The sequence below is a fragment of the Apodemus sylvaticus genome, chromosome 1 (genome assembly GCF_947179515.1).
Source record: "Apodemus sylvaticus chromosome 1, mApoSyl1.1, whole genome shotgun sequence".
Classification (NCBI taxonomy): Eukaryota; Metazoa; Chordata; class Mammalia; order Rodentia; family Muridae; genus Apodemus; species Apodemus sylvaticus.
Window position 1 is genome coordinate 86,312,677 of NC_067472.1, and position 12,827 is coordinate 86,325,503.

At 41.9% G+C, this 12,827-nt stretch overlaps 1 protein-coding gene across 1 annotated transcript in view; it reads right to left on the minus strand.

Moving 5' to 3' along the window:
• Positions 1–4,622: 4,622 nt before the first annotated feature.
• The window catches only part of LOC127679312 (acyl-coenzyme A synthetase ACSM2, mitochondrial), a 36,217-nt gene continuing 28,012 nt past the window's right edge, over positions 4,623–12,827 (minus strand). The window contains exons 9-13 of the mRNA XM_052175082.1: positions 11,579–11,680; positions 9,397–9,524; positions 9,189–9,288; positions 8,136–8,255; positions 4,623–4,727 (exon numbers count right to left, since the gene is read on the minus strand). Of these exons, the coding sequence (XP_052031042.1) occupies positions 4,623–4,727; positions 8,136–8,255; positions 9,189–9,288; positions 9,397–9,524; positions 11,579–11,680 (555 nt within the window). The remainder of the gene's footprint in view (positions 4,728–8,135; positions 8,256–9,188; positions 9,289–9,396; positions 9,525–11,578; positions 11,681–12,827) is intronic.

Consider the following 12,827-nt stretch of genomic DNA (forward strand, 5'->3'; position numbering starts at 1 on the left):
CACACACACACACACTTGGTGGATGAAGCAAGCTCCAAAAACTTTATTTTTCTCCAATAGCTTATGTATATCTACCAGGAAAATCTTCCAAGCAGTATAAAACCACAATGTAGTTACATTCCATTTTTCTTTAAGTGAATAATTACAATGAGAATACATTTAGGAAAAGAAAAAAGGAAAAAAGAAAAACACATGTTCCTCTATATCCTCACATGATCAAATGTTTTACATATTATGGGTAAAAACCAAATTATTCCCAAGTACCTACATACATTCATAACCAAGCAACTTGTTATAAATTAACAAAGTAATTTTCTCAGCCAGTTTCTCTGACTGGCAGGCTTCAATTTGCTGTTACAAAGATAGATCAATTATTTTATTATTTATCTTAAAAATTAGTCATATAAAATCTTCAAAGAATTACAAATCTAAACTTTTATATAAAAACCAACCAGTCATTTCTACTCTAAATTCTCAGTGTACACATCTACACATTAACAGATTTTTATTAAATAATATCAGGAAGCTGAGGGTGAAAATGGGTACAAGAAATTAATCACCATTTGATCACCAGCCCAGCTTTAGCAGGAGAGACACACCAGCTAGTACCAGTCAGGCTGTCTTTTTTCTTGTTCCCTGACCTCAAAAGTCCTTCACTCGGTCATCAAACTTTCTCATACCATTCTAAAACTTGACATTTCTCCCCAAGATTTTCTGTATCAAAACCACTAGCAAAAATATCTTTTTTAAAGTGGATAGCAAAAATATCTTAACCTAATTTTACTAACATGTAAACATCTCCAAATTCTTTCTAAGGGTGGTAATCGAATCATTAATCTGCTCCAGCTGTAATGCTTGAAAAAGATCAAGTACAATTATTGTAAATGCCAATGATGCTGCCCAGTGAGGGTCTGAAAACCCCCTTAGAGTTTTCATACAACTCATAGATTGGGGGGTGGTGGTGACATTATGACCACAAGGGTAATGAGCAGAGTGATGCTCTATAGCAGCATGAAATCCTGCTATAGGAGGACATGTAGTCCCTCTCCAAGGCACACCCATTAAGATTGTGCTAACCAGTGGGCCACATTCTAAAGATAAAGCTTTTAGAACTCATGGGTTCTAAAGCAGTTTGCTATTCCTCTTGCGTGGGCCTCGACAGAATGAACTATTTCTCGATCACTGTTCTTATAAAGCCACTAATCCCACCATGAGGGATCCACTGTCATGATTTCCACTTATCCTGGATAAGAAGGCCCAGTACAAATATGGTCAACACATGAACTTGGGTGCAATTTAATCCCATCCATCAAATTCTTTCAATTCCCAAGTTCTTCAACTGAAGGTCCTAGATGCATTGGAGCGTGTGTGTGTGTGTGTGTGTGTGTGTGTGTGTGTGCATTCCAGTACTCCTATTCTTTCACATTCTGAGCCCACAGAATTTGTAGCATAGTGAAATGGTTGTTTTAAATGGCACCATTTGATGTTAATTTGTTATGCCACAGTGTGCAAACCTGATAGGCTGTTCATGTTGAGGGAGGGTGCTGGTTGATGTACCTGCCTTTGAAAAGTTGCTGTCAGGATATTACATGTAGAGAACCAAAAAGAACAGAAGGATGACTGGGTCAAGCTTCCTCATGTGCTGAAAAAGACAAAAGCTGGGACTTCTTCACAGTCACAGCACACCAGCCTCCTATAAAGGTACAGGCTACTGTGGGTACTTTATCTAAACCATAGGCAGGAAGGATAGAGCAGAGTGAAGCGAGTCATGGTCGTGACTGAGGGACAGTGTGGATTCCTCTTAAAGGCAAAGGGCTTCCACTATGCACAGCACCCAAGGCAGGGCTCATAGGCTGGATCCAGAGTAATGGGATATAGTAAAAATCATCCTCAATGTGGGAGAGACACCTCAAAAAAGTAAGGTGGTAGCATTGCTTGTAACCCCAGTGCTAGGGTGGCAGAGACGGGAGGATCTTTGCTCCTAACTGGTGATCTCCAGGCCCATGAGAAATTCTTTCTCAAAGGAGATGGACGATGTTTGTGAGAGTGACACTCATGGTTTTCCTTTGGTGTTCACACACAACATTCATGTGCATGTAACCTTTCACTCACTCATGTATCTGAATGTGCATAACCATGTATCCATACACAAAATCATTTTCACTAGAGATAATGATAGTAGACCAAAGATTAAGAATGACTGGATCAACAGAAAAGGATTATGTGACACAGATAACCAGTGTTTAGGTCAGATGGTATCACGTAACTGAAACCACCCAGTGCCCTCTATTATGAGAGAGCCTTGGCTGGCAGAGATTTTTCTCTAGCCCCAGGGTTTTCATTAGATGAGGTCCTAAGCATGGCCATTTCAGTGTGAAAAATGAGCAGAGAGTAAAGGCCTCAAGAAAAGATGCTAGAGAGGAGAGAGGCTTTGAAGTTGTTCAAACATACCAGTGAGTTTTGCAAGAGCTGGACATTGTGTGTCTAAATATCAGGCTAACCTGAGATATTATCTAATGTCATCCTTTATCCTTTTATTACTTTATTGTATTGTATTGTATTTAGTGTGTGTGTGTGTGTGTGTGTGTGTGTGTGTGTTTATGGAGGTCAGAGGACAACATGCAGGAGTTGGTTCTCTTTCAACTATATGGGTCTTGGGGATTGAACTCAAGTCATCAGACTTGGTGGCAGGTTCCTTCACCTTTCTTCTTTCAGTTTTCTTCTAGTGAACCATGTTGGGTACCTGAAGCCATGTTTGTGTTACACGTGAATCAGACTCCATATAAACAACTCACATCAGCCAATAAGATTTTATCCTTTTAGATTTAAGTTGGCAATGCTGAAGGTGGAAGGGAACCGTGCTAGAGGGTAGGAAATGGGCAAAGCTCGCGCTGTGACACCATCCTAAATTTTAACGATGAGCAGGTTAAATGTGGATGCTCGGTTGTGATGTAAGAGGGGAGAGGAATGTGATCATCTGCTCCTGTGGAGCTGCGTGGAGTGGCTGCCTGCATCCATGACCTCCCTGTTGCTGCCTATGTCCCCATGAGTTCTGGCTGACAATCCACGAAATGTCTCAGATCTTGAAACAGAATATCTTTTCAAGTCTAATATGCTTATAAACCTTGAACCCAGTGAGGCTTAATTAAAATATTAGTTCTGGAAGACCTGGACCAGGATTTATTTCCAAATCTCAGTGACTAATTTATAGGTTATTATTTTTGCTAATGCCATCTTCATGACCATCTTTCGGAATATATCAACTAGTGTGCAACCCAAGTAAGCGCACAAGCTTGTGCTGTCTAAAATGTGCACAATGTGACATGTACACACCTTGTAGATGAACTCTCTAAAACTTAACTTTTATTAACACAGACATCTGGAGTTTAATCAAACAACATAGTATTGCATTTTCATACTTTAGGAGAAGGGAAGAAGGAAGGGAGGAAGGGAGGGAGGGAGGGAGAGGTATTAGGTGGAGACCTTTTTTTGATTGAATTCTGACTAATTCAGACTGTAGTAGCCAAAGCAAACACACTGATAAGGCAAGGGAAGCTGCTCAAAGCACAGGCATTATACACTCAGACCCTGTCTCTGTGACTTGTCTCTTGTGTGACTGCACATTAGCATCTGATCTCTGGTTTCCTCCTCTGTAAACTGAGGACAATGGCTGGAGTCAGAGAGAGAGAGTGACTTGCTTCTGGCAAGTGTTTGGTAAGTAGTCTGTTCTGTTGCTGTCACTGGGTGTTTTCCAAGAAGACTCACTGGCTCTTGAGAACCTTTGCTTTCATTTCCTGATTGCCCACTTCTACCAAGAAGATTCATTAGCTCTTTGTTTCTAGGTTACAAGTGAGGCTCTGCCCCCTTAGTAGCCCTCTTTGACACATAGATCTGCTGATTCAGTTGCCCTGGTAGCTGAGCCCTGTGCTTTATCAACATCATCCATTCATCCTCTAAGGTTTACCTGGTTTATAAACTTCAGCACACGTCCCTTCTCTGACTTGCCCAAAGAGTGCCTTTAGAATTTTGATTTTAAAATGATTTTGATATTGATTCAAGGAAATAAAGATATGACAAAAACTGTGAGATGGAGGAAGTGGTATGTTTTCAGGTGTAGAAGTTGAGCCTGCAGATGACACACAATGAAGCAAGATGGCTCGTGACTTGTGTAGGACAGTGCCTTGGTCATGACAAATGCTCTGTAAGTGGTATTTCCCCCTCCTTTGGACATGATGTCCCTAAGGATTGAGCCAACTTGGGGAAGACACTAGTGTCCTTTCACACACCCCTCCTTTTCTATTTCTCTCCAGTTCCTTCTCTTCTCTCCCTCTCCTCATTCTATTTTCCCCTTCTTTTTCCCCCTTCCTGCCCACTTAAATTGGCAATTTCTTTCCCTTGCTGTTTTAGCATTTTTTGACTTTATTTTTCCACTGCAGGTCTCTTATTCCCTCTTTCTTTCTTCTTTTAGCATCAAATGTGTCATTGTTTTGTGTCAATAACCAAGCAAAAACCAATATCACATATATGCCTCTGCATGAATAATCTTAGGTCTCCATAGGAAGACTAAGAAGTCACAGGGAAGCATTGGGGAAGACAGAACCCCAGTGAGAGCCTTGGGAGGCTCACTGGGCCCGGGCTTGTCCTGATGCTTTCCATTCCTTGGCTCGAAGCTTGGCTCGCTCGATTTTTCCTGTGACAGTCTTGGGCAGGTCTAAGACAAACTCCACCTGTTGTGAAAATCAGATTGACATAGGTCACTGGTGACCACAGTGACACTGGAATTTTAAGAGGAGCTGCTGTGAGCACTTAAGGCTGGAGGGTCCAGGTAAATGAGGATGGAGCATAGGGATGCTCTAGATCAGCTCAGTTTGTATTAAGAACCCTTACAAGAAACCAGGGCAGGAGGGAGTTGGCTAGAACATGATAGGGAGGTGGAGGGCACTGGCTTTTACACATAGCCATGAAAAGAAGAGAAGCAGCAAAATGAACATGACATGGCCCAGAGGCAGATACCTGGGCTCCTACATAAAACTGTATGCTTCAGTTCCCACTCCAGCCAACTTAGGAAAGTCCCTTAGCTTTGTCGACTCAGATTAACTATTAAGCATGCTAAAGGACATAATCATGACTTTAGGTTGTTGTGGAGAAAGGGCAATAGTGTTGTCCCTTCTGAGTACCTTAGCATTTGAAAGGTGATCTTTGCTGAATAACTGCAGCAAAAATCAACAGTTCTGACGTGTCATTTAACCCCTGAGGACACTTGAGGGATGGAAGGAAGCATCAAGGAAGAGCACTATTTGTTACTAAGAAGAAAACAATTCTGCTTATGGTGAAAAAGAGGCAGAGGAGTTGGGCTTGGTTGTAGGGCAGGGTTGCAGTGCAGGGAGGGCACTGCAAGGGAAAAGAACCTGCTGCCTTAGGGATTCTAGAGGAAAGATCAGGGTCAATACTTGAGTGATACACTCAATATGTATAAGGTATGACTGGGCCCCTCACTTGATCTTAGAAATGTCCAGTTGAAATTCAAAACCCATCACATCTGGAATGATCTTGCTTCTTTTTTTTAAAAAAAAATTAAAGAATCATTGCTTTTATTATAGGCACACAGGTGCTTTGTCTACGTCTATGTCTACTATGTGCATGTAGTACCTGCAGGGATCAGAAGAGGGCTTTGGATCTCTCTGGAACTTGAGTTACATATGGTTGTAAGCTGCCTCATGAATTTGGGGAACCCAAATAAGATCCTCTGGAAGGGCAGTTAGTGGTTTGTCTTCTGAGGCATCTCTCCATCCTCATCTAATTTCTTTAAAACACTCATTAAATAGTTACTCTGTTCTAGTCACTCTCTAAACACCTGGTGCTTTTATTCACCTCACCCCAACCCCCACCTCCCTGCTCCCCAGTCTCCAGAGAGGACATCTAGTTCTCTATTAACTTAAACAAGCCTCCAACAGATCAGATTCCCATGCTGGTCCTCAGGCTGTCCCAGCTACCTTACCCTTCTCCTGATGCAGCATAAACCTTATAACTGGCAGGACTCTCCCACCAATTTTGCTATCTTCTCAGCTTCCATGGGCCTACCACTGGTCAGTCTGTTCCTCTCCTGGACTCTTCTCAGTGGTTTCTTTACTGCGCCCTTTACACACAGAAGGGAACATCAATATCCTCCATCCCTATTTTATAGATGAGGAAACTCAGGAGCATAGGGAATATTGGGTAATTAGCAGAAGTAGATTTTGACCCATGTTGTGACTCCTAAGACTGTGCTGTGTTGCACTCTTTTCAATTTGAGGATGAAGGTCTGGCTGTGGACTCTGATATTCGGTTGCATTCCTCTGCAGGAAGGGAGGATGTAGCACCCATACCAACCCCTTTCTAGACTGCCTTTACTAAGGATTGCTGTCTTGCCAGGGTCATGTCCCTCCCCACAGCAACCTGATTTCTTGCCTTTTCAACATGGGGCTATAATGTTCCTTTCTCCCTCCTTACTTCAACTCATGAAAGTTCTGAACTGTCTTCTGAGCTTTCCATGACCTGTCTAGGTTCCTGCTGAGACCAAAATACAGTCTACATTCACTCTGCTCAATGTTCCCTCTCTGTCCCTTGCTATTCTTCCTTTCTCCAGAGACACACATCAGAACTTTCTTAAAACCTCAGGATATGAATGCCAGTCTCTAGGGTCTACTCTCAGGGTGCCTGCCTATGGCAATTAGCCTGTGCTAAGACACTGGGCACCCAAGAGACCTAAGAACTGAATCAGCTCTAAGCCTAACATGGTTTTTCTTACTTGCCACCCCAGCCTCTAAATATGTATTCCCTATTCTCTGGTACAAACTTTTATTTTGAACAGAATCCAACAACTGGGTCTCCTATAGTTTGGACAAGAAGTCCCCACAAAAACTCATGCATTAGATGCTAATGCAGCGTTCAGAGGAGGGTATTTGAGGGTGTGGTTGGATCATTGGCTTCATCAACAGTTTAAACCACTGGTGAGTTTAGAATCTGGTGGCATTGTTACAAGGCAGTGTGCTCTTTGGTGGTTTGCATTCTTTCCAGAGGTACTTGTCCCTAGTCCCTTCCTCTATTGCTCTGTTTCTTGACTACTGGGGGGAGGGGGTCAACAGCTTCTCTCTACTATGCCCTTTTCACCGTGACATTTCTACCTTGCCATATGTCTAAAATTAAAGGGGCCAGGCAACCATGCATCACAACTTCTGAGGCCACGAACCAAAAATATCTACTTCCTCCTTGAAGTGTTTCTGAGGTACTTTGTCACAGGGATGAGAAGCTGTGTGGACATGGTCTTCCTGCCATCGCAGTGCACTTGTCTTAGTCCCCAGGGTGAAAGTCACTGGGAGCCTCTGCAGCCCTAACATTCTGTCATTTCTTCCAAGAGCATTTCCGTTTCCCCAGAAGAACCTCCCATTCCTCATGTAGACCACATTTTGGGTGTAGGGAAGGACTTTCTCCCACCCTTCCTGTACTTTCTCAGATCTGAACAACCAAGACACCCTATTGTCTTGGTTGCATAGAATGATTTAATAGTGGGTACCTAAATTAGACAGCAAGAAGCAATTCCAAGACCATCATCAGTCTTTGGGGGGCATGAATGCAATTCCTACACTGCAATTTGCCAAACTGCTAAGAATGTTTATTTGGAGTGGATGGCAGCTCAGAGGGAGATTATTTCAACAAATGAAGCCAATACAGAAGAAGGCAAGCAGAGAAATGAAACAGAATTCTCTAACAACATCATACACATGCCTGGAACTAACCATGAAGAAGGTTGTACCAACTCATGGACTTGTCAATTATGCAAGCAGAAAGTTTTAAGTTATATTTCTATCATTGCAACTGACCTCTGTATAGTTCTGAATATTTTTTGCAAAGCTCTACTGTATAGACTCGAAGAAATTACTGGAACTTCCATGAAATTATTTGGCTTTTAATTCAGAATAAGTCAAAGGCTGTGGCCATTTTTTATGTACCAAGATAGTTGTGGGATTGTCTTTGGAGAGATTTTCATCACTGAAGGGAGGACATATAAATTAGAGGCCTTGTCCTCATGCCAAAGAAGAGAAATATAACAGATATTCTTCTGCAAGCACAGGGGACATGGGTGGTGACAGCCTTACCTTTCTGGGGTACTTGTAGGGTGCTGTCACTGACTTCACATGCTCCTGAAGCACCTTGGTGAGCTGTTCTCTGTCATGGGACAGGAACTCAGGGGCTAGGACCACAAATGCCTTCACCACCTACAGTAAGAATGGAAACCAAGAGGGATCAGGGTACTTATTCATCTCTTGAGATAAAGCAAAATCAGTATCAAGATACTCACCATGGCTACCACAACTAAATGCCTACATCCATCCAGATATCAAAACCAAAAAAAAGGAAAACATGGGAAGTGGGTAAGAATAGCCAGCATTCCAACATGTTCTCAAGTGATTTATTTATTTGAATAAGAATTGAGGATAAAAGATCCCAGACTCATTTCATACCCTAAGGGCAGTAAAAATGGCTGGGAGGAAAACCAAGACTGGGGATTCTAACTTTAAATGGTTTGTTTAATCTCTTCAAAAGTTTACCCATCTGTAGGATGAGATAACATTTTCATATTTAATTCACAGGAAGGGAAATAAAACCACCTACAACTCAGCTCAGTCAAAGGTCCTCTTTTACTTTCCCAGTGGCTCTCATTATCTTACATGCCATATTCCCTGTATCTGCCAGACATATGACATCACCAAGCTTGAACCATGCAGAAGTGCACTGGGAAACAGACCCACTTGTCTGCCTTAAGACCTCTCCACACACATACTAAACTCTGCACAGTCCTACAACCCAGGAGCCTTCCTTACTCACTGCATGGTACAAGGGCTGCATCTTCTAGACCAAATCCCTCTTCCTTTACTCTTGTTAAGAAGCAGATCCTTACAGATATTGAAACAAATCTTTACAGATATTGCTAAGCCTTGTTACTAGCATCCTGCAAATATATAGCACACTTAAAGCTCACAACAGTCCTCTGCCTCACATGGAAAAACTGAAGAAAATAGTATTTAAGTAGCTTGGTTCTTCCATACAGTTAATTGGCCAATATTTGAACCCAAGATATCCCATCCTGTGAGTCTGTGTTCTTAACCATTTTACAACACTCTTCCCATGTTTGACAATGGCTCTGTCACCTCTCCTCTGGTAGGGTCTGGGCTGCTGGTCACAGCTGTTTCAACCACGGCAGGATGCTTCATCAGTGCATTCTCCACCTCAAAAGGACCAATCCGGTACCTGTGAAAATATGTCCTTCAGGGAAGATGGAACACCCAGCTTCTAGGACTGAGAATTCGGTAGAACAAAAATCTAGATTTCCCATTCTGGTCCAGAAACTGTGCTCACCCACTGGAATTAATGATATCGTCTGTCCGCCCAATGAAGTGGAAATACCCTTCTGGATCCTTGATTCCCCGGTCTCCCAGAAGCCAAAAGTCTCCTCGAATATTAGCCTGTGTCTTCTTGGGATTGTCCTAGTGAGCGCAGAAACAGAGAGTTGCTGTGTCTGCAAAGTCTAAGTCCCTGGCCCCAGAACTTCTATGAAAAGTTACTTTAGTTTACCAGCTGAGCAGCTGTACACTGTATGGTGGAGCTGTCATGAATCTATCAACCGTAGATCCCACAGCCATCCTGTATCTTCTCTCCATTTGTTCCAGTCATTCTAATAAGGGTCTCTCACCTACTCCTCTAAATTGAAATCTTACAGATGATAATAACATATTCACTGATCCATTTATATTCTAAGGTGATTCCAGCTCTATATTCCATTTTCCCTTCCATGGGCAGTTTAACCTCTCTTCATCTACAACACTACCCAAGGTTATTGAATCCATTTGGCATTTTCCCATTGTTCTTCCATTGTATTTAAAAGGTCCAGAGACTAGCCAGCTGAATTCCAAAGCCATGGCTGGGCCCCTCTGTTTAACTGAGCTGCTGGCATATGAGTCTTGAGGGCTACTGACTGGACATTTTTATATCTTACTCAGGTATTGGAGCATGGGTTTTACATTGAAGTATAGATGAGGTTAGAATCTTCCACTTAGTTCTATCATTGGGAATGTCGAGGGAAGTTCAAGGGGCTTGTCTGAAGTCAAACCAGTATTCTAGGTTATAGAACTAAGAGTAGAAGTCGAATTTCTTGACCACTGGCTCAGCCTTTGTAGTCAGCATGCAGATTCTTCTGGCATCGCCACTGTGGCCCTAAATAGATCTGCCAACATCACTGCATCCATTTTCTTATGTATTTGATGGGGACACCCATGGCCTAGCTCCCATGCTAGCATCTGGGAATACACGGGGGAAAAGTGTGCAGGCAATGTTTGGAGAAGTGTACAATGTAGCTGCACCCCAGTTGCAGAGCCTCGGTTTCTCCTGTACATTGGGAGTGATAATTTGAGTCTATCATGGTTACTTTACTTAGCACACTTAAGTGTAGTGAAATTTCAAGGGATTCATAAATACCATTGTCATAACATTCCATATGTGATATAACCTGATGCCAACTCACCAAAGAGGACGTGAAACGGGGATATGAACAACTTGCTCCGGATCATCCAGTAAATACTGGAGTAGCATGTGAACTCAAGCAAGCTGGCTCTAAAATTCTTACATGACGTCTAGGAGCATTAAGTGTGTTTAAATTGTATTAGCAGATTTAAGACAATGTTTGCCTCATAGTATATATTCAATAAACCAATGGTTCTCAACCTTCCTGACAGTGCAGCCCTCATGTTCCTCTTATAGTCCCTCATGTTGTAATGACACCCAATCATATAATTATTTTTGTTGTTACTTCACAAGTGTAATTTTGCTCCCAAAAGTTTGGGAACCACTATAGTAAATGATAGGAAGAAGATTATCAGTAGACTTGCTCATTTACTATCTTGGGCACAAGCTTTTGCCACACATCCAGATGTTGTGTAGTTGATCTTGTTCCTTATTCTTTTCTAACAGTTGTAGATTTGACTGAGTTAATTTCTGGTTTCCCATCAGTTCCTATTGAGAGAGATGGCCCTATTCATGTATCATTTGTGAGTGCCTTTCAGAGTTCTAGATGCTGGATGCTGTCAGGATTGTGCTTCTCTCTGTGGAGTACCCAGCATGTCTTTGAAGCTCTACAATACCAGAAGGCCCAGGTCCATGCTTTGTGGAGAGAGCAGGGAGAATGCTGCTGTGTGTAGCTCAAAACAATAAGAACACTGACATGATGTAGGAAGGTTTGCTGTTGCAAAGGCTCGTGGGGAAATGTGAGCTCTTTAGTGACTTCTTAGTGCTTGGCTACGGATGGCAAGAGTGAATGGTCTGGCTTCTCTCTGTACAAAGTACCCATTTTTTTGTTGTTCTAATTTTATATTAGTGTTGGCTTAGCCAGAATAAGGCATCATTATGGAAAAGTGCCCATTCTTGAATTCTGATAACTCTGAATCTCGCCAATACCTCTTGGTAGTGTTCATAACATTAGGCATCCCTTGTCCTATGTGGTCCATCTCATCCTTGCAGGGAACAGAGGGGGAGCATGGGTCCTTACCACATATCCAGAGAATATGCCTATAGGCCGGATGGGCTTCACTCTGACAGCCATGTCTCCTTCCTTGCCAGGGGGAAGGACATTGCCCTGCTCATCTATAACCTGAAGGAAGAGGAAGGTTGAATAGATGACCCACAGAAGTGGAGCTAGTACAAACAGTGATGCGACATCAGAGTGGTCTAGTATAGACCATTTTGTTCTTGACAGGTACTAGAAGTCAAGGAAAGGCAAGAGGCTTAAGTTGGGATTCCTCATCCACCTGCCAGGCTTTGTGCCAGTAAAGCTTCTCAGTATGCTGGACCAGAGGAACCTGGGCAAGTGCTTCTGGCTCTAAGAGTTCCAGAGAAACATGTGCCTCCAATTATCAACGTGAGCCTCCTCACTTGCAGACTTAGAGACTGAAAATCAAATGTTGTTCTGCTACCTGGCCCACTGGCCTTGAGCTATGAGGCACTATGCTTGGACACTGACTTCTGTAAAACAGAAACACTTTTGGTGAACAAAGCAGGATACTAAAAGGCATTTCGTTCAGTTGTCATAATTAAGATATTACCATAGTGAATGACGGATCATCACAAAAGAATTAGACATAAGTTGTCATCCCTCTGATAAACAGAAATCTACATGTAACCACAGATACATAAATTAAATAACAGTTCTTACAATTCAGCACAAATCAATAAAAAAGAAAAAAACCCTTTTGTTACATTATAGTCACTACAATCCAATGAAAACAAAGCATCATCCATTGAGAAACAACACAGAGAGTGGTGAAGATACAGTATCTTATAAGTCCGTGGGATCATACTGCAATTGGTGCCTACTAGCATAGAAGGAAGGGAGCCTAATTGTTAAATTTTAAGCCCAAGTTACAAAATGTTATGCCAAGTCGCTTCTATTTTCCTTTCAAAATTATATTTAATTTTGTAATTATCCAGGCAATTGTTAGATAAACAAAATGGCTCCTATTTTGATCCCTCCCTTCCTTCTTTCCCTCCCTTTGTTTCTCTTTTCTTCCTTTTCAAAAAAATAAAAATATGACATTCATTCATTCTTTCACTTATTCATTCTGTGTGTGTGTGTGTGTGTGTGTGTGTGCGTATGTTGGAGTTTGTTTTCTCTTTCTACCTTGTGAGTCTCAGGGAACTGAACTCCTATGCATTAAGCTATTACATTGCTTCCCCATTTAAAATATTATTTTAATATATCAGCATTATTTTCAAGTCTACATTTGCTATTTGAGAATCTC